General features: G+C 35.7%; 5 protein-coding genes and 1 pseudogene across 6 annotated transcripts; 1 reads left to right on the forward strand and 5 right to left on the reverse strand.

Moving 5' to 3' along the window:
- Positions 1-1,158: 1,158 nt before the first annotated feature.
- LOC104723585 (monothiol glutaredoxin-S4 pseudogene) lies at positions 1,159-1,842 on the reverse strand (annotated as a pseudogene).
- A 4,625-nt stretch (positions 1,843-6,467) lies between these two features.
- Positions 6,468-9,533, reverse strand: LOC104723586 (kinesin-like protein KIN-5B). Of its 2 annotated transcripts, none has more exons than XM_010441963.3 (6): positions 9,036-9,533; positions 8,815-8,952; positions 8,623-8,717; positions 8,431-8,532; positions 8,282-8,355; positions 6,468-7,696 (listed from the first exon to the last, which is right to left on the reverse strand). In XM_010441963.3, exons 1-5 carry the CDS (start codon positions 9,174-9,176, stop codon positions 8,283-8,285), a joined length of 549 nt encoding a protein of 182 aa, XP_010440265.2. In that variant the 5' UTR covers positions 9,177-9,533; the 3' UTR covers positions 6,468-7,696; position 8,282. The 2 variants fall into 2 exon arrangements, with proteins under 2 accessions (XP_010440265.2, XP_087327803.1); XM_087471677.1 differs by having other exon boundaries at positions 6,468-7,701.
- Positions 9,458-10,132, reverse strand: LOC104728040 (monothiol glutaredoxin-S7). The gene has a single exon (XM_010447083.3). It carries the CDS (start codon positions 9,985-9,987, stop codon positions 9,679-9,681), a length of 309 nt encoding a protein of 102 aa, XP_010445385.1. The 5' UTR covers positions 9,988-10,132; the 3' UTR covers positions 9,458-9,678.
- Positions 10,133-13,307: 3,175 nt separating this feature from the next.
- On the reverse strand, positions 13,308-14,868 carry LOC104723587 (uncharacterized). Its single transcript, XM_010441968.3, has 3 exons — positions 14,187-14,868; positions 13,683-14,029; positions 13,308-13,549 (listed from the first exon to the last, which is right to left on the reverse strand). Exons 1-3 carry the CDS (start codon positions 14,599-14,601, stop codon positions 13,508-13,510), a joined length of 804 nt encoding a protein of 267 aa, XP_010440270.3. The 5' UTR covers positions 14,602-14,868; the 3' UTR covers positions 13,308-13,507.
- Positions 14,869-15,232: 364 nt separating this feature from the next.
- LOC104723588 (uncharacterized) lies at positions 15,233-18,435 on the forward strand. The gene is made up of 11 exons (XM_087472011.1): positions 15,233-15,666; positions 15,983-16,081; positions 16,167-16,321; positions 16,424-16,517; positions 16,624-16,694; positions 16,781-16,887; positions 17,008-17,129; positions 17,462-17,550; positions 17,617-17,676; positions 17,782-17,886; positions 17,970-18,435. The coding sequence occupies exons 1-11, from the start codon at positions 15,510-15,512 to the stop codon at positions 18,087-18,089; spliced, it is 1,179 nt and encodes a 392-aa protein (XP_087328137.1). The 5' UTR covers positions 15,233-15,509; the 3' UTR covers positions 18,090-18,435.
- A 129-nt stretch (positions 18,436-18,564) lies between these two features.
- LOC147934026 (CASP-like protein 1E1) lies at positions 18,565-20,292 on the reverse strand. The gene is made up of 2 exons (XM_087472012.1): positions 19,847-20,292; positions 18,565-19,045 (listed from the first exon to the last, which is right to left on the reverse strand). The coding sequence occupies exons 1-2, from the start codon at positions 20,089-20,091 to the stop codon at positions 18,715-18,717; spliced, it is 576 nt and encodes a 191-aa protein (XP_087328138.1). The 5' UTR covers positions 20,092-20,292; the 3' UTR covers positions 18,565-18,714.
- Between the last annotated feature and the right edge of the window lie 22 nt (positions 20,293-20,314).

Here is a 20,314-nt window from a genome sequence, read left to right on the forward strand (position 1 = left end):
GCATGCCTATGACATATCCCACACATGATTAAATTAGCTTCAACTCCTTCCTTTGCGAAGACACGAGATCGCATGGAATATCTCTAGAATACTCTTTTTTTTTTGTCTGGTGTTTTACGTGGCCTCTCTACTCTCAAACAAAACGTTCTTTTTTTTTAGTATAAATATATATATCCTCACCAAATTTCATCATAAATCGATTGGGCATAAAGCTAAATTTTACTTGATTCTTGACAACCCAAAGATTCGATCTCATTTCACGAGGATAAGGCTCCATGGAACAAGACAATAATCTTTATTTCATTTACTCAATTTCTTCATGGAATCTGGCCCAACTGTGTGCCGGAGAGTCGTTGTTCATTACTACAAATTACAAAGTTATCATGGTCCGTACATGTACCATGCCATGTCTTACGTCAAAACACATTGCATCCGATTCCACAACTATGCCATACCATCCCATTAGCCCAATTTTATCAATATGTTGCATGTGTATATTACTGTTTTTTTATCAAAATTTCTACAATTTCCTGATGTCTTAAGCTCTCGTTTGTATGTAACACACAAAAAATGTGGTTAAAATAAGAATCATAAGCCCTAGAAGAGAAACAAAAATAGGTTTACAATTCTAAAAATACTCTTAATGAGATTTCTTAAATAATTAAAACGTGTTTGCAGGGACCCCTTCGAACCCATGTCGACTTGACCTTATTAAGGTATTTTTCGAACGTTGGGTCAGGCAACAGTTGAGAAATTAGATTTGATAATCCTATGGCTCACAAATTACATCACTTGCATATACAAATAGTGACAGACCTCGCAATCGCACGCACCTTATTCCGATTAAGATAAAGTCTCATTTGTGTAAAAATATAATCTTCTCGAACATTTAATATTTATTTTCAAGGAAGAATATTTATACCTAAGATGGAACCATGAGCATAAATGAAAAGATCTAGAGAAGAAACACCGAGATGTATATAAAATCCCTTACGTCAAATTGTTTTTTTTTGTTTTGTTTTTGTATATAACTTACGCAAATAACATTTCATTTCACTTTTAAAAAATTTAGATATGTATTGGAGGGCATAAATATACCATGCACTGAATATCTGCACATTTCGTATTATATGAAAATATAAAATATGGGAGAGGAAATCCAAACACTAACTGATTTTATTATAAAGTTTACCCTCACGTTACAAAACAGGTATCCTCATGGTCTATCCTTTCAAAACTTAGACAGAAAAAACATTCATACATACATGTACTTTCATTACGTCATTATTATCATGCTACGTTCTTTACGTAAGTATCACTTTATTTTTAAATCAAAGCCACAATGCTCCAGCGCGCTTAAGCATTGGAACGAGAGAGCGATTGAGATGGAGAGTCATGACTTGATTGGCTCCACCAACGAGCTGCCCTCCTATGAACACCACTGGCACGGCTTGGCTGCAGCCAAACTGAGCCAATGCTTGCTCTATCTCCTTTCCTCTGTTAATCTCATCTAGCTCATAGATCGTTGGGTTCACCCCAAAGTCTATGAAGAGAGTCTTGATTGTGTGGGACATGCAACACGAGTTTTTGCTAAAGATCACTACAGACTTCTCGGAGATCATCTTCTGTAGCTTATCCATTGGTGTTATAATGTACAACTGTGTTGAACGACTCACCGAGGAATATGAAAATGGGATATCTTTTGATTCAAATTAGAGAATAAGGGTGAAATAGGAGTTTGACAACAACAAAAAAAAAAAGGTGAAATAGGAAAGCTTGAAGCCTTTGGGTGAAGATATAGAAGAGATGAATGACTTTGAGTTTGTTTTTGATGTAGTGAAGGGTCTCTAAGGGATCTTTAATTATATATAGCTTTCTATGGAACGTGAAGCTATCATTTGTCGGTTCCATATAGCAGTTTTCAGAGAATCAACTTTATCACACGGAAATAAAGAACATATTTTAGATGAAAATTAATATGGTGGGAGTATCCAAAGGATTTGAAGCTATGATATCGGTGTGGGATTTTGCGGCTCACACGTTTTTGATTCTTTACCACTTGCAACTAAAGAATAAAACTATCAACTAATTCGGTAAAACGTACATATAACAAAATCTCTTAGATCTGACGAATACTTTATACGTACTCATGTCATGTGTTTATCTACGTCACTACGCCTTCTACTTCCAAAGGCACTCAAAAGAGATACATTTTCAACACAAATACAATTTTTTACTCATTACACTCATATACATATTGTAACACCCGCAAACCAAAACTGTGCATTTTAGGGAGGGTGTCGATCGACACCAAGGGGGTGTCGGTCGACACCACTTATTTCTGATTCGACCAGTTCGATTTAATTATCGATTTTTGGTCGGTTTGGTTTGAGAAAAACCATTAAACCGTGATATTTAAGTGGGAGAACGACCAATGTCGTGTTTTGTGGTTGTCTAGCCGCTGAAAACAAAGAGAAAGAGGAGAAAGTATTGTTCTTGAGTTTTTGGGAGTTTTTGTGAGATTTCAAGGCTTGGGGGTGAGATCTTGTTGTGGGAGTGAGGATTCATTCATTGTTAGTCAGAAACTTCCTGCAAAGAGGTGAGTGCATGACCATGGCTAATTTAAGCCTTTGATTCCTTGTTCTTGCTTGTTTGTTGTTGTTTTGTGTGTTTTTCTTGCTGGGATTGGTTGCTACAGGTTCCTATGGACGTATATGGCTTGGTTTTTGAGTATTGGGCGATTTGGAGGAGGTTGGGAGCGAGATTCGACTCTCGGCTTCGAGCGGATCGCGGTTGCAGAGGGAGTGTCGATCGACACCAGCAAAATAGGCATCGATCGACACTATGGGGTAGTGTTGGTCGACACCTCCCTTCCAGTGAGTTGATGTTTGTTTTCCTGGTCTGTATGTCTTGTTTGTTAGATTGTTTGGAACATTGGTATCATTGTTGCTTGTGTGTATAGCCCAATAGATGGGAGGATTGCCTCACTGAGTGTTTATCAAATACTCATGCATCTCAATATGTGTTTGTGGTGCAGGTAAAGATAAAGTGTGATTGTAGAATCAAGGCGATGAAGAGGAATATGTTCTAGGGACTCAATTGGATGTTGTCTGGCGTTGCTAGGTTGCTAGAGTTGGGTCATTAGAAACATTGCTAGGTTGTTGGTTTCATGTTTCCTGATGATTGGTTATTTGATTGTTGCTATATTTGATTATTGGTTATTTTATTATTGGATATTTATTGGTATTGTTATTTTCGCTGATGGTTGTGGTTGTGGATATGTGGCTAGTGGGTATGGGACCACTAGTTGTAGTTATTTATTATAAAAAAAACGGGTCGGATCGTTTCACATATAAATATAATTAGTGTGATTTTTTAGAAATAATTTAAATACATATCTTAAACTTAGTAGAAAATTTTAAATCTATACAAATATTTTTTTAGTTTTTTAAAAATACCTTATTTATTGTGCAAAATGACTATTTTTCCCTTAGTTGAGAATGAATTAAAAGTTAAAAAAAAATAAAAATAAAATATAGTTAAATAAATTCATTTTACAAAATTATTTAAAAACCACTGTTTTGTACATTAGATCTTCGGTATTTTGCAAAAAAATAAAAATAATAATAAATGAATTTATTATATATAATATTAATCAATAAATAAAAAATTAAAATTCAGATAGATAATATTATTTTAAAATATATCAAATTTGTTTTAAGATACTTACATATTTAAATTATATAATTACAAACAAACTGAAACAACCTAACCCGTTTTTTTTACATATAATAAATACAATATATAATTAAGCATCACATACTACTTAATTAAAACTAACCCAAATCACAATTTAACATTAAACCAGCAATAACCATTAAACACAGTGGAAACATACCAATATACAGAACCAATATATCATCAATACAATAAACATTCCTAACCATTATATCCAGCAACCTAGCATAACTCTAACCAAGGTTCCAACATAAAGAATATATCCAACAACACACAAACAAGACCTTAGATCATCCTCCTCCTCATCGCCTTGATTCCACGATCACACTTTGCCTTTACCTGCACCGCAAACACAAATTGAGATGCATGAGTATTTAATAAACACTCAGTGAGGCAATCCTCTCATCTACTGGGCTATACACACAAGCAACTGAGATTCCAATGTTTAACAAACAACAAACAAACACAACAAACCATGAACCACGCAACAGACAAGTTGGTGTCGACCGACACCGAAGTGGTGTCGATCGACACTAGCCCCAACATGGTGTCGATCGTCACCCGCAGACACGTTCTACTCGAAGCCGATCATCGAATCTCCGTTTCCAATCATCTCCAATCCGTCCCAAACTCACCCAAAAGCTCCAGGAACCTATAAGAACCATAACAAACTACCACAAGCAAGAACAACACCACAAAAACACAACAATCAAGCAAACAAAGGATTCTCAGACTTAGATAAGTCATTGTCATGCACTCACCTCTTTTGCAGAAAGTTCTGACCCAACAATGACGAATCCAGCACCCTAGGAAGCTTCTCCTTTGTTCCCAACACCAGATCTTCACTCCATAGCAGCAGATCTCTCAAACCAAGCCAAAAATCTCCCAAAAAACCTCTGAAACCTCAAGAACACCTCTTTTCTCAAAAACAAAGGGGAAACGGTGACAAAAAGCACTTGCCAAAACCCTTCTCATCGACTTTTCCCTTATATATCTCGGTTCCATGGTTTTCTTTTAACCAAACCGACCTAAAACGACAATTCAAACCCACTCCCCAAACCCCCAATTTGGTTCGCAGATGTTACACAAATAAACTGAAATAATTGTGAATTTCAGCTATATAATAGATAAGAGTTAAATTTGAGTGAAATTAGTACAATATTTATATACTTATAGATTTTAAATTAAAAACGAATTTTAAATATAAATAATTCACTAATAAACAAATCAACAGAAAACAAATATAAATTGATGAACAAAAAAATAAGTCAACAGTTAAAAAAAATTGACTATGTTATAAATACACTAGCCATAAGATAAGTCAACTGTTTTAAAATAAGTCGGTGGCAAAGATAATTAAGTTAACAGAATTAAAAAACAAATCGATGATTCACAAAGTCGACCAATCAACATTGATTAAAATAAATCTAGAAAAATTGATATATATATATATATATATTATAAATTGTATAATCTGAATTATTTATTTTAAAAGAAATTTAAATCTAAATAGTATAAACAAAAACAAGTTAAGCTTTTTTCCTTATTCAAAATTATAAATAATCATTATTTATAAAACAAATACTTTTTTGTAATAATTTTTATTAATCTATTAGATAATTAATTATGAATTTAAGTTAGTTTTTAATTTTTAAATTATTTTAAATTTAGTGTAGCTATAAAAAAATGCTATTTTTGTCCATTTTCATTTTAAAATGTGTCGTTTCTAAAGTAGACAGAGAAGTAAGAGTTCAACTTATGCATGTGATGGTAATACCCCTTTTTTAAGCTTGCAGCTCAATGCATAATAGGTTCAGTTGGTATTTTGTTCGCCATACAATTTCAGGTTCCAAATCAAGTCGGAAGAATGGTGAGGCTTCATATTTGGTTGTTTATAATAATTCTATGCTTTGCTTTGCTGATCAGCATTTTCATTCTTTGGTTTTAGGTATGCCTAATAGATTATATTGCAGGCTAAGAGAATCATGGTCGTTATGCTTTCTCTTGTTGATATTAGACTACTTAATCAAACACGTATCACCTTATGTGGTGATATTCATGAGCATGTTTGTATGTAAATGAGACTCTCTTCTCTTTCATGAAGTTTTATGATCTTGTAAATATACTTAAGTTAAATGGCAGACCTTCTCATAATCCATATATCTTCAATGGAGATAATTTTTGGATAGAGGTTCCTTCTCAGTTGAGAAAATCCTAACCTTGGTTGCATTCAACGTGTAACTTGTTATTAGGAACAAGATTTACTATATAAAATCTTAAAATCCAGGCCACTAGCATATACACATTAGTGCATTACACACGATAAAAGCTGAATCTCTTTCTTTTTGCGAAGACTCGAGATCGTATGGTATATCTCTAGAATAATCTTCTTCAATTCGTCTTCTTTTTGGTTTTTTGATTGTGTGGTAGTTTATTGGCCTCTTCACTTTCTTTATATTCTCAGCAAATTTCCCATGATAAATCAACTTGGGAATAAAGTTAAACTGTATGTGATTCTTGATATTTTCAAGATACGATCTCATTCGTTTGAGGATATAGACTCAAAAAGGAACTACATATATAATATTTCTTTTTAATTCGATTTATTGATGGAATCTGGCCCAACTGTGATCCGGAGAGTCATAACACATTGCTAGGTGATCCTAGTCCGTACATGTCTTACGTAAAAACACATATTATATCGCATTCAATTCCACAACGACGTAATACCATTCTGTAACTTTCATTATATGCCCCATTAATTTTGGGTTGAAACTCACTTTTCTCATTGTTAGTTCATATTGAACACTTTTTAAAAATTGTTAGTTTGGCAAATAAAATTTAAGATTCATTTGTTAATCCGTAATATAACTTAGTTTAGAATCCATACTCTATAGTAAATCGTAGAGTTCACCCTAATTTCTCTCTTAGACATTATAATCGAGGCGTCGCTATCACCATCTTTCTCCGACGCCGGTATAGCTTTGGCTCGCCGGCGTCAGGATTTCTCAATCTCTCTGCTCCTTTTCTACTTTCTTTATTCCTTTAGTTTCATCCCTCAAGCTTTTTTCCCCTTTTGTTTTCTTCTTTTGTTCCCCGACAAAACCACGAAACCTACCCTAAAGCTAGACGAATGCCTGATATTGTGCCCCTACAGAAGGATTTGGAGTCCGGCGAACCCCATCCTCATCTATCCTCGTCCAGCCTTACCGTCGATGGTACCAAAGTCTTTGTGCTTCTCTTTTCCCCAATCCGGATTGTGCTTCGCCATTGAAGTCTCCTCTTCCTCAACGGCACATGTGTCGATTTTTGGCGAGGAATCTTCCAGAGTTGCGAATTGTCTCCGTTTTTGGACTCCTGTCTCTAAGATCTGTCACACTATGAGCTTGGCAGACCCATGTCAACTCCCCTGGTCATCCCCAAAGTCTATTGGATCTCTGCGGATGAGCTCAGGACTTGAACTTGGATTGCTAGCATCCCAATTGGTCTTGCCCAACTTCTAAAATCCCATGTCTACTCTATCTATTCTTATGTTATCTAGTAAACATCTCTTTTGTTCGTTGGTTGAACTCGGTGTCCGAAGACTGCATCTGAGAATCCACTTACCTAGAATGATTTGTAGTAACAAAATGTATGGTAGATCCCTGGCCCTTACTCCATTTGTGACTTTGTTAGTTAACTGGAAGAACCAAATCCCTTTTATCCCTATGCTAACTAGCGTCTCTAGTTTTCAACAACATCCCATCAACCACACCAGTTTGGTGTTAGCAACAACCCAACAGACCAAGCCTCATTCACATCTAACATTGTCAAACCGGCTGCATGCTTTGTGTGAATTTCTTGATCTCTTTGACAAAGGGCGCCATATGAGAGAGAACTCACCTGTACTGCTACGGTTTGACATATCTGCATGGCTCAATTTGGTCTTTGCTCCCTTTGTTTGTGCTGATTGTGAAGCCTTCACTAGTAAAAAAGATTTGTATAGTTACTAAAAAATGTGTAGATATAACTATATTTGTGTAGCTAAAAAACATTTGTTACAGATTTGAGACCAAAAAAATTAGTAATTATTTGGTTGTCGCAAAATAACCCTTTATAACAAATTGTAGCAAATTGCCACAAATTAGATATAAATTAATTTATCGCTATTTGCTATTAATTGTTACATTTCTATGTAACTATCAGTTACAAATTGCATCAAAGATATCAGTAACTTGTAGTTATAAAATGTCACAAAATTTTGTGGCTAATTTCCTCACAAAAATCTTTATAACTTTTCTTTTGCTGTATGGATTAAGTTGAATTTGTATATAATTTGCATATTAAAATCCTGTTTTGCAAAATTTATTTAAATGAATTTATAAATAACTTTTTTTATTACATAAATCATCAAAAATATCTATTACACAAAACATACATAACATGTATTACATTTAATTAAATATCTAATCTTCATAACCTAAGATTATACAAGAATAACACCAACATGCACTGTGATAAACCTTTGTTGAAGAAGCTCCTTCAAGGTTAAAGCATTGTTTACCTCAATGGAGAAGAGAGTTTTGCCATGTCCCTATATGTACATCGTGCCCCCTCTCACTTTCTTTTGCCATGTCCCTATACGTAGAGATTTTATTCAGTGTAATGATGTGGAAACAGAGAGTAGGATGGATACCACACGAAAAAACTTACTCCATTGTGACATTAAGTTCTTGTTGATACTTCGTGTTAAGGTTCTTTATGCCTGTTTCAGTGGTCTCCCACAAAGTTTTAGAATCATTGGCCCTTCCCAAGCTGCAGTAAATATAATGTTTGTATGAGTAGATAGAATGTAAACTAAGTAAGACATTCGAATTGAAAGCAATGGGGTGATGGAACTCGTACCAATCTTCAAGGTAATCTTCAATCTTCTGATCATTAAGTGTATTGTGGATGTCATGAGCGACTGCAGAAACCTCTGTTGCTGATATAGTGAGAAACTGAGAAGATAAATTCAATTATTACCAAAATAAATGATGAGAAATAGAAATTCACAGCAAGATGTGATAGTATTTCATAGCTAAAACTTGTTCATACTTTCTCAACCGCCGCTATTTGTGATACTATAGAGGAGTTCGTCTTCTCCAGATTAGAGGAGGCCTTCTTTTGTATAATTTCATATAGTTCCTTCAAGGCTGCTATTTTTCCAATTCTTGATTCCAGATCCTGTGTTGCCTGCGTGAGAAATGCACCCACTAGTGAGATCAAATGGTCCAAAGCAAAAAGTGAACTGACATAAGTATGGTCTTTTTCCTTACATCATATATATGAACAAGAAATGTGTGGGTATGTTCCTCCACAGTTCTTAATTGTTGTTGTTGCTGAGAGACTGATCCAAGAACTGTTCTATGTAGATCCTTAAGGTTTTGGTCAAGCTGTGAACCAAATTTCAAAAGCATGCTCTGGTTTTCCGATTCCAGCTGATCCTTTTGGTCTGCAGAAACAAGTAAAATCAGTACTTGACAAATCTTGTTTAGAGCCTTAGACTTAGGATAGAAGAAGTATCTAATCTCGTGAACAACAAACTTATAACGCAACCCCTTCGCGCGGTCGATCAAAGAAGTCTCTGTCCAAGAAAATATCAATGAAACTGATCCAAGAAAGGGGAAGGACTTAAATTTAATGACTTGAGAATTCTATAATAGCATATTGCATATATATTAAAAAATAACATGGAAAATTTGAATTTACAACGCACGGTTATTTTAAATTATTATGTATAAAGTATACAAAATATATCCTCACAATCTATCCTTTCATAGGTCAAAAAAAAAAAAAAAATCTATCCTTTCATAACATAGATAATAGACATATCATTCATACCGACATGTATAGGTTATTTTTTCATCCTTAATTATCACAAAGCTACGATCTGTACGTAAGTATTCCTTTTTTATTTAATCAAAGCCACAAAGCCCCAACACGTTGAAGCATTGGTATAAGAGAACGATTGAGATGGAGACTCATGACTTGATTAGCTCCACCGACAAGCTGCCCTCCTATGAACACCACTGGCACGGTTGGGCTGCAGCCAAGCTGAGCCAAAGCTTGCTCTATATCTTTTGCTCTGTTGATCTCGTCTAACTCATAGATTGTCGGATTCACACCAAGGTCTAAGAAGAGAGTTTTAATTGTGTGCGACATGCAGCAAGTGTTCTTACTAAAAATAACTACCGATTTCTCGGAGATCATCTTTTGTAGCTTCTCCATTGGTATTATAATGTAAAAGGAAGGTCGTTTCGCGTTTGGAAAGCGGCTTGCAAACTAAAGGATAAAATTTGTGTGTTTTGATCGAAATGCGAAACTAGATATGAGAATGGGATAACTTGAGACTTTTAAAAGAGATTGTTGATATCTTTGGGTGTGTTAAGATAAAAATTGACTTTGAGTTTATGTTTAATGTACAGAGTTGTCTATAAGGCTCCTCTATTTATAGCATCCTAAGGTACGTAAAGTTGTCATATTATGGGTTCGATGTAGCACTTTTTCTATGGAATCAACTTTATAGCATGAAATAAACAACACATTTTTTTGAGCAAAAAAAGGAAAAATTAAATATATAAAGAACACATTTTCTATAATAAAAATTAAGATAGTGGGAGTATCCGAGAGAATATGAGGCCCTGAGGCAATGATCGGTTTACACGTTCTTGACTCTTTGCCTCTTGCATGTAAAGAAGAAAACTAATTTGGTAAAACGTACAGATAACAAAATCTCTTAGCTGTGAAGAATATCTGATACGGACGAATCATGTCATCTCTATATAGTACGGCCATATAGTTTCATTGTCTATAGCATTAAAGTCAATCTACTTAGTGTTTGCTGCATATACTTCATAAGTTTCATATATATAGTTTTACTTGTACTTGTATTAGTGTATGTTATGTGTTGAGGCTTTACAAATTTTTTTGCTTTGTGATCCGTTTTAATACATAAATAAACCATAGTTATGTATGCACTTTAATTATTTAAAGCTGCTAAACAAGATCGACATCGTACATAGGTTCACAACCTTAATTAAACCCCACCCCTTGACATATACATACGAACATAATTAAAGTAGAGCGCCACTTCGTGAAGACTCGAGATCGTAAGGTATATCTCCAGAATAGTCTCTTATTTTGTTGTATTGAGGATTACGTGGCTTCTTCACTTACCATCAAACCATTTTGGTTTATTATTCTCACTAAAATGTCATCGTAAATCGATTTCGGAATAAAGTAAAGTCTTGTATGATTCTTGACATCGCTGAAATTCGATCTCATTCCATGACGATAAGGCTCAAAGGAACCACATTGTTATGTTTTTTTCTCGGTATATCTTGATCAATGGTGTGGCCCAACATTGTTCCGGAGAGTCGTTTTTCATAAGGTCGTCATATTCATATCCCGTACATGTCTTACATAATACATATCATATGATCGCATCTAATTCTATACCCTCGTACCATCCTATCACTTTTTTCGAGACATCTTATCACATTTTATATACGTAATGTGTGCATGTTTAAATTTTTTTCTTTTTCTTTTGGACAAACTTAAGCTTTCATTTAATCAAATCAAAACAAATACAAGTGGAGATTCAAGGATCTCAAAGTTCAAAAGGTTAACAAGGTTATAAAGATGGGTAAACCCGAAAGGCATAAAAGAGTAGATAAGATATATCGAGATAGAATCCATGAGAGCTGTGAACCAGTCACTAGGTAGCGGCATGGGACATGAGAGATCACGGTAGCTCGATTGAACACCCTCGAGAAAATTGATGGATGACAGGATAGTCACGGTCGAACGACCTTGTGACGTTTGAAATGGAGCCAAAGCCAAGAAGCTCACCAGAGTGAGAGACAGAAACATGAGCAGCGCATTGGCAAAGGATCGGTAGACCAAGCTTTGATGGTCAATGGTAGTCTGCTTTAACATCCAAAGCGGAGGGTCATGATCAAACTGGAAGCGCCATAGATAACTTTGATAACAATCAGTACGGGTGATGTGAATGGTGCTGAAGAAAGCATGCTTGAAGTCGTCGGATGTAAGAGATAGGTTCCAGGGCATAAGACCATATTGATTCAAGACTTTAACGACAAACCATATAAGTGAAACAAGAGCCAAAAAAAGCCACAGATTACAGTAAAACCGTAACAATACAGGTGGGTTCTCTCTCACTTGGGACCCTTGGTCAAGGAGATTAAGAACACCACACAAAGCATGTAGTCGGTTTGACATGGAGGAATAAGGTACATGCTTGGTCTCTTTAGTTTCTAGCATCAAAAACAAAGTGAAGATGATGGTATAAGGGTGACACCTGAATGCGCCGGATGGGTTTGGATTTAGAATACCATGAAAGGTGTTATACCCAAAACACTCATCCACCAGAAGATCAAAAACCAAGGTTTTTACATAGTACTCGCAGCACCAAGGCAATCTAGTTAATTGTAGTCCCCGATGGAGTCTTCGGCCAGCGAGATCAAACAAGGTAGCTAGACAAAAGCTATGGATTGAGAGAGGGGTAGATATACTAGACCTGGATTTTTGGACGTTTGGCTTGCATAAGATTTGGTAATGAAGTACATGATGCAAATAAGCACAAAAAGGGATGCGTGAAGCATGTGGGGCATAGGGGATAGGTTGAAGAGGCATTGGTAACCATCGTTTCATAGAGATGAGGTCATAATGCCAGACCTCTTCAAACTTTGGCAAACATAGGTAACGCTCCTAGGAAGTTCTGATGGCAGGGTTCGCAAACAAATATTGTATAGGTATAGCGACATTGATAGACTATGCTCCAAATGCAGTCTTTGGACAATTGGAACTATAGATCGGCACAAAAGCAAGCTACAGGAGGACAATGAAGAGTTCGGAACAGACCTGAACAATTGAAGTATAACACTAGGGTCATGGGTTCTCGTCAAATACTCGCACAGCTCTGGCGTCAAAACAGAGCTCCTGTCCAGCTGTGCCCAAGCAGAACACTTGGTGAGAGGATGTGAATCCAAGGAGCAGAGAGATGTTGGTGTTGACATAGAAGAGAGCCGGTGAAAGAGGCGAGAAGCAAGTCTAGCAGGGCGTTCTGAAATCTCGGATTCTGCATGGAATGGCTGGGGCCTCGAGAGAAGCAAGTCGTCGAGGGAACCTACCTGAAGAGACGGAAGAGGAAAAGGGGAATGAAACTGGAGCATGGCCGGAGTAGAAGTTTTGAGAGTTGGTGAACCTCCGGTGAATTCACTAACGGAAACGGAACAGAGCAAAAAGACGTTTAGGGAGCAGAAGATAACACAAGGAAGGAGGAGCAGGTGCCTAGCGGCGCCGATCGGATTCGACGCCACCGGAAAAATAATTTTTGGAGAACGTGCCCGAGAGCGTATGCGGGTAGGGCGAACTCTCGTGGATAATGTGTGCATGTTTAAATAAGAACAAAATTTATGGGTCAGTGTTATGATTTCACTAAAAAAAATTTAGAGTAATATTTAAAGGACATCTTTATCCCACTGATAGTTCAAAACCACGCTATATGTTCACCATGCAACCATCGATTATGTAATGACTTATTCCACTTAAAGATTCAATTTCGCTTAAGTGAAACAAATACAATCTTTCGAATTGCATGATAGGTTAAACAGAATAAACAAAGAAAATTTGTTTTTTTTCTTTTCTCTTTTAAAGAAACAATAGATTTGATTTCAATGATGCATAGAGTATCAAACTTGTTGTATATGCTCTTCGTTTCCCTTCTTCATACCGACTCAACTTCCTTTACTATATCGGCTGGATTTTCCTACACAACCCAATTATGTAGTAAGCTCTAGAAAAGAGTTTATTCTTGTAATGAGATCAAACTAATTAACTAGAGCAGTAGAGAACCAACCAATATGACGCTCTAAATGTTAATACTTAAAAACTTTTCATACCTCTTCAACATCAACTTTATCTTCATCCTTTAAAACTGGAGTTTCATCATCATTTACTGTTTCGACGTTTTCATCGTTTTCTGCGGCTGCGGTTTGATCATTTTCCGCGGCTGCGGTTTCTTTATTTTCTGTTTCGACGGTTTCATCATTTTCCGCGGCTGCGGTCTCTTCATTTTCGGTTGTCGGAATTTCTAAAACTTCTGATTCCGTTGTGACTGGAGGAGCTTCTACGTCCGGTTTTGGTTCTTCGACCTCAGTAGATGGAACTTCGGTATCAACATCACCATCAATATTATTATCCTCTACACTTTTCTCTTCTTCTACCACCGTTTCAATATCACTATTTTCTGCTAATGAAAAACCAAATTGAAGATTTATGTCAAATTTTTAATAAAAAAACGTACACCTTACAAGAAAAAGTTATGTAACACGTAAATTGGGTGTATAGTTTTGCAATGTGTAATAATATGTAACAAAACATTAAATCAACTTTAGAATGCATACCCTTCTGTTCGTCGACAACCGGTGGAACGGTCTCATTCACGTCGTTAACTGTCTCCTCGGTCACAATATTCTCGGGCACTATCGTCGCCACCGCCTTCACGGGAGAAGAAGTGGCCGTTGTTTCCTTTTCCTCCGGTTTCTTGTCACCATTTGTCATCTCTACCGCCGTTTTCTCATCATAATCTCCTACATCGTTCTTTTCCTCCGGCTTCTTGGTATTGTTTTCTACGGTAATCTCTGGCTGGTCGCTCCAAACTACGTCGGAGATGTCGTTCTTTTTCCCGCACCGACAGCTTTCTTGTCTTTTAATTGTCTCGCTCTCTTTTCCCTTCACTGATTCAACTTCCGAAGGTTTTCTGATCTTTCTTGTGTAGTTTCCCGTAACAACATCGTGTTTTGATTTCCCACAACCCATTTGTTATATCCTCTAATTAAAATACTACTTCTTTTTCTACAAGAACCTTCTTTTTTTTTTTTTTTTTGCTCCTTGTCTTAAATGATTTTTTGAAGAGAAAATCAAAGGGTTGATGGAAAAGAAGATGAATCTTTTGATGGATTTTTATTGAAGGAGATTGAAGAAACCGATCAACTAATTCCAGTTGTTTTCTTGCGTTGTGATTCACTTTTGTTAGACAAAAAAATATTTTTTTTCGTTTTAGTTATTCTTTGGTGTTCCAAACTTAAGGCAATACCATTTTTCACAAAATTAAAGATCATTTAGTTTCTTTTCTTTTATTAATAGAATAGAAAAGGTTATGTTTAGTTAGAGAGACACATGGGATGTATCCTAAACTAAACATATTAAGGAAAAATAGAAATAGAATTACTTTTTAAATAAATGAATAACTCGATTAAAATGAATAAGATGTATATATAATTGGTTTAACTTAATTATAAGTTAAAGACGTGCATAATACAAAAAAATGGTTGAATCACTTTCAACTACTTACGTTTGTCGGTTTGTGTTTTCATTTGGGTATTTTTCATTCCAATCTCCATTTTTAAAAGTAAATATATATATCATATTCCAACAACAACAATAATCTACGCGTTAATGTAAATTTAAACATGATATCTTAGAGCTGGAGATGGGGCTAATCATACAAAAACTGAAGTAATGGGGTGAATTAGTTAATTACTAGTAAAACTAGAGACTTATATATGAAAATAATGCATTGTTGATGGTCTAAATCAAAAACAATAAACCCTAAATCTTTGATTCCGGCGTCTTAGCCATCGTCCTTCACTCCTTCTCTCAATCTTGAGACAGTTCAAAAAAAAGGAAAAACCCAGCTTTGAATCAGAACTCTTGAATCACTAGCGATGCAATTCCTCCAGAACTCTCGCAGAGTCGCTAAGATCTTAAAACCCATTGTTACCACAGAGACTAATCCGAGATTCTTCTCCTCTGCTTCTCAAATCCCAAGCTCCTCCTTCCAATGGCGGAATCAGACGTCTACTTCTTCCTCTGTACTAAAAGGTACTTTCTTTTCGTCAATTTCCCAATGCCAATTGCGAAATGAACCATACCCAGGTTTGGAAATGGAGACTTGTATTGTTCTATACTAGATTTACTTAACCTGTATAAGTGCATAAAAGTGAAAACTTTTAGCCTATGTATGTGTTTTTGAGATAATGTCTAAGCTTAGGATACTAAAGGGTTAAACTTTCATTACATTGTAAGTGAGTGAATTGAAAAATAGCTTTATCTTGTTTTTGTGATCCCAAATTGCGATATTTATGTATACGTGAGGTATTAAGATGAATAGATGATGAATCATGATGATGTGTTGCAGGGATTGATAGATGTGGTACTCACTCGTCGTCTATGAGCTTGTTGATCCCCAGATCGAGTTTTTCATCTGAAGCAGAGAAGCTTGCTGCAAATCCTACAGGTTTCTTATTATATGTTGCTTTGTGTTTGAATTGCGATTTGAGATCAATAAAGCTGTTTCTCTCATTGCGGTTATGATGTTGCAGTAGCTGTTAAGGAATTGCATGATAAGATGCTTGATTCTGTGAATGTCAAGAGGTCAATGCCTCCAAATGCTTGGTTGTGGTCTTTGATTGAGAGCTGTCAGAATCAGGATGACGTTCATCTTCTCTTTGACGTTCTTCAGAATCTTCGGAGATTTGTTAGTACTTAAATCTCCCTTTTTCAGTTTAGTTCAGTTCCTATTATTATTCAGGATGTATGGTTGGGTCAGTGTTTGAAATTTGCTGTTTCTGGATTGCAGAGATTATCCAATCTTCGTATTCATGAAAACTTCAATTGCAATCTATGCCAACAAGTTGCTAAGACGTGTGTACGTGTTGGAGCAATTGAATCTGGTACTCCCAGTTTTGCTTTTACTTTACTGAGTTACTTTGCATTGGTTTTTTAATGGTGATTTAATGTTTCATTAGAGGGTAGTAATGCAGTTCTTTGTGGTTTCAGGAAAGAAGGCTTTGTGGAAACATAATGTTCAAGGTTTGACACCCAGTGTTGCATCTGCGCACCATCTACTGGTAATTTGGTATTGCGTGTCTATAAGTTTTTTGGTTGTTTTCTCGGTGCACATAGATGTTTAAGACGTATTCTGGATTCCATGTAGTCATATGCACTAGAGCACAAGAATTCTGAACTCATGGAAGAAGTAATGAAACTCCTGAAAACAAATGACCTGCCTCTACAACCTGGCACAGCAGATTTAGTTTTCAGGTGTGTAAAAAAATGTTTCGTTTCTCCTTCTTTTTGATAGCGTTGTGGAAATTTGCATGTGACTGTTTCCACTGCATTTGCTTTCAAATCATGAAATGAAATTTAACTGGATTTTTGCAGGATATGTCATGATACAGATAAGTGGGATCTACTGGCCAAGTACTCTAAAAAATTCTCCAAGGCTGGTGTTAAGTTGAGGAAGACCACATTCGATGTATGGATGGAATTTGCTGCCAAGAGAGGTACCTGCATTGATTTATTTATTCTTGAGATGGCTTTGCAAAGTCTAGATGGACTCTTTGATGTACATATACATACATGGACTTACGTTGTTGTTGGACCTTTGGTAATGAAATAGAATACGAATCCATAAAATTTTTGATTATTTCTCTTCCTTTCTTAAGAGACCAGGAACAGACTCAACTATTTCATGATTAATAATGGGATTTATTGTATACTACTGCTAGTAATGCAAGAGACAGATCTGGAAATCTTAACAAAACTCTAGTCTGAAAAGGTCTTTTCTTTTTATTGCTCTGATGCCAGTTTCTGATTGTGTAAATCTTGTTATCAGGGGATACCGAGTCACTATGGAAAGTAGATCAACTGAGATCAGAGACATACAGTCAACACACTCTTGCTACTGCTTTTTCTTGCGCAAAGGTTTGCACATATCTTTCTCAGTCTTCAAGTAACTGAATAATCCTTATAGATTTGATCCTTTCGCAGGGTTTTCTACTAGAAAGTAAACCTGAAGAAGCTGCTGCGGTTGTCCAGGTTATCTGCCAGGTTAGCCCATAGCCTCCTTGTAATGTTTGTCTCTTCTGATATAACCCTTTTTAGCTTTGAAAAGTACGTTTAATTTAAAGATTTCGGTGTCACTTGACTATGCAGACGTATCCTGATGAGAAAAAGTCATCAGTCTCAACCGAGTTCAAGAAACTTGTAAATGAATGGCCTGTGGACGTTATCAAGCGCCAAACCGAAGAAGAAAAGAAGGTTAAAAACTTTTCTCTATTTGTTATGTTTCAACCCTGAAACCAAAACTCCTCATCTAAAAAACCATATGTTATGATGAACAGGCTCTAGCTTCTTCATTGAAAGCTGGGATTCCTTCCATGGTCAATGCGTTGGTCAGCTCGGGTTTGAACGTGAGCGTGGATTTGGATGAGTTATACAAGAACGAAGCTCTTCTCAGCTAAATGATTGAATCAACAATTGTAGAAGCTCTTTGGAGTTCAACAGGTTTGAAAAGTTAATTCTTTGGCACCAAACTTTTGATGTGATCTTATCCTTTTACCGGTGGCAATCAGAGATGAGAGAAAGAAACACATTGACCGTTCAGTTTCTTGGATTCTACGGTAACTCACTTTCTCCTTTAGGAGATTGACGCATAACGACTAAAGTTGTCCATTTCTTTTACTCGGTGGGACTTTTGTTCTTAATTTGATTAGTAAAAGAACATTTTCTGTAATAAAAGAAAAAGAAACAAAAAGTTTTTGAGCCTATCTTATTATAGAACGAGACAAAAAGGTTCATTGATTACAACTACTTATCCAGTTACGTATTAATTCTCCATATATATCTCCGTCGTCGAATAAAAAATTGAATATGTACTCATGTCATAGTGAGTAAATGAAAATAGTTGTCATAATTGAATAATCTTCTCACAATATAGACAACGAAAAAAAATCAAACATTGAAAACAAATTACATAATTGATGATGATGACTTTACATAACACAAACCGACGAGCAGAAACTGAGCAAATCAAGAAAACCTTATTCCGTTTCCTGGTTATTAAAAGGGGTCTTACTTAAAAAAAGACTAAGGAAGTTTCATAGCATCAAGAACAACAATAACCATAAACACAATTGAAGCAAGAAGAGTGATAGCAACTGAAACAGCAACTTGGTTACAGAATTTGTCAAAAACGCCACAAACTTTTTTCCACATCACATGTTTGTTCCCTTGTTTACCCATTAGACCGATTCCTCCGGATGCTCCGGTGCCGGAAAATAGCAAAGCCACCATCACTAGATCTCCTATCAAAATCGCCATTAACAAGCCTTTGCTTCTTCTGCCTTTGCTCATCATCAGAATCACTATTGAGATTGCTGTGTAACCGCAGGCTATAGCGTTTACAGAAATGTTGTACCTACAACATTTGAAATCATATATTGCTTTATTTCTCAGTTTTATGCATGCATGTCTAGTCTATATATATTTTTCCATTAAAAAGTAAAATATAAAATATATATGAATTAATCTGTCTAGTTTTCTTTTAAATTATGTATATATATATATCCTTACACAAAATTAATTCAGACCGTGCATTTCTTGTCATGCTAGCTAGAATTGTTGTAACTTAAATTCTAAACTAAAGTGAGAGCTAGAAAAGGTCAGAGAAAGATTGGCTGTGGACCAATTTCACTTTTGTATTACAGTTTAGTAGTTGGACATTTATGAACGTAGTATCAATGAATTTGCTATATATAATATTTTCTAAAATTGTAAAATACAATAATTTAGTATTTTAATATAAATTTAATTTATACCAGTAAATATGTACTTGCTAACATGCAAATAAGAATAAAAAGCTCCAATCCTGATTCTAACATTCACAGGCATATACAAAAGTATGGTTCCTTTATTATAAATTGTGATTCGATCTTGTTTTTAACGTTTTTATTGAATGTGTATATTTTTGCAAATAGAGAAGCTTCAACTATAAACTTCTTAAATATCATAGGAACTTCCCGTTTGATCTCTATGTTGGAATTTTCATTTTTGTCTATAAACAAAATTGATTTCTACATTTCTGGTTCATTTATAACTTTCACGTGTAAATGCAACAGCAACCGCAACCGCAAAAACAGCGTTTGAGAGAACCGAAGTGTACATGCCAAAGTGAGACACACATGTGTGTGAAAAGGAGGAAGAATAGAGAGAGGCTTACACAAAAGCAGACAAGTAAGAGGCTTTGGCGGTTGTAGAGACATCAAGGGGAGGCAAGGTGGGAATAACCTTTAGAGAAACAACCTTTGTCTGTTTAGCGACACCAAGTATTATTGCAGCCGCCATTGTTAGGATCAAAGCCAACACTCTCATCGTTAACTCGACTCCTTTTCTCGACCCACTCTCTCTTTTTCCTTTCTCAATCTCCATCCCATTCACCTTGTTATTGCCTTCGTGTTCCATCATAGTGATCAAAAAAGAAGTGAACAGGGTTCAAAATTAGAAGAAAGAGAGAGAGAGAGAGAGAAAAAACAATTATTGGTCTTTTTTTCTAAGCTTCTCATGATCTAGATGTAAGTAAAGAGACGTGTATATATACTGGATACGCATAATGTGTGGATGGTAGTAATGATGTCTACGTGGCTTTGAGTTTATGTGTTGTGTGGTGCGAGAGAGATTCTCAGCTTAC

This window comes from Camelina sativa, chromosome 11 (genome assembly GCF_030686135.1).
Source record: "Camelina sativa cultivar CO46 ecotype springtype chromosome 11, ASM3068613v1".
Taxonomy (NCBI): domain Eukaryota; kingdom Viridiplantae; phylum Streptophyta; class Magnoliopsida; order Brassicales; family Brassicaceae; genus Camelina; species Camelina sativa.

Coding starts and splice junctions, on each gene's coding strand:
- LOC104723586 (XM_010441963.3), bottom strand. CDS start 9,176: ATGCTTTTGAAATTTGGTTCACAGCTTGACCAAAACCTTAAGGATCTA. Junction 8,953..9,035: donor TTCTTGTTCATATATATGAT/GTAAGGAAAAAG, acceptor TTTCTCACGCAG/GCAACACAGGATCTGGAATC. Junction 8,718..8,814: donor AAATAGCGGCGGTTGAGAAA/GTATGAACAAGT, acceptor TTATCTTCTCAG/TTTCTCACTATATCAGCAAC.
- LOC104728040 (XM_010447083.3), bottom strand. CDS start 9,987: ATGGAGAAGCTACAAAAGATGATCTCCGAGAAATCGGTAGTTATTTTT.
- LOC104723587 (XM_010441968.3), bottom strand. CDS start 14,601: ATGGGTTGTGGGAAATCAAAACACGATGTTGTTACGGGAAACTACACA. Junction 14,030..14,186: donor GGTTGTCGACGAACAGAAGG/GTATGCATTCTA, acceptor TTTCATTAGCAG/AAAATAGTGATATTGAAACG. Junction 13,550..13,682: donor ATAAAGTTGATGTTGAAGAG/GTATGAAAAGTT, acceptor TGGGTTGTGTAG/GAAAATCCAGCCGATATAGT.
- LOC104723588 (XM_087472011.1), top strand. CDS start 15,510: ATGCAATTCCTCCAGAACTCTCGCAGAGTCGCTAAGATCTTAAAACCC. Junction 16,888..17,007: donor ACAGCAGATTTAGTTTTCAG/GTGTGTAAAAAA, acceptor GGATTTTTGCAG/GATATGTCATGATACAGATA. Junction 17,677..17,781: donor TTGTCCAGGTTATCTGCCAG/GTTAGCCCATAG, acceptor TTGACTATGCAG/ACGTATCCTGATGAGAAAAA.
- LOC147934026 (XM_087472012.1), bottom strand. CDS start 20,091: ATGATGGAACACGAAGGCAATAACAAGGTGAATGGGATGGAGATTGAG. Junction 19,046..19,846: donor TCTTACTTGTCTGCTTTTGT/GTAAGCCTCTCT, acceptor CAAATGTTGTAG/GTACAACATTTCTGTAAACG.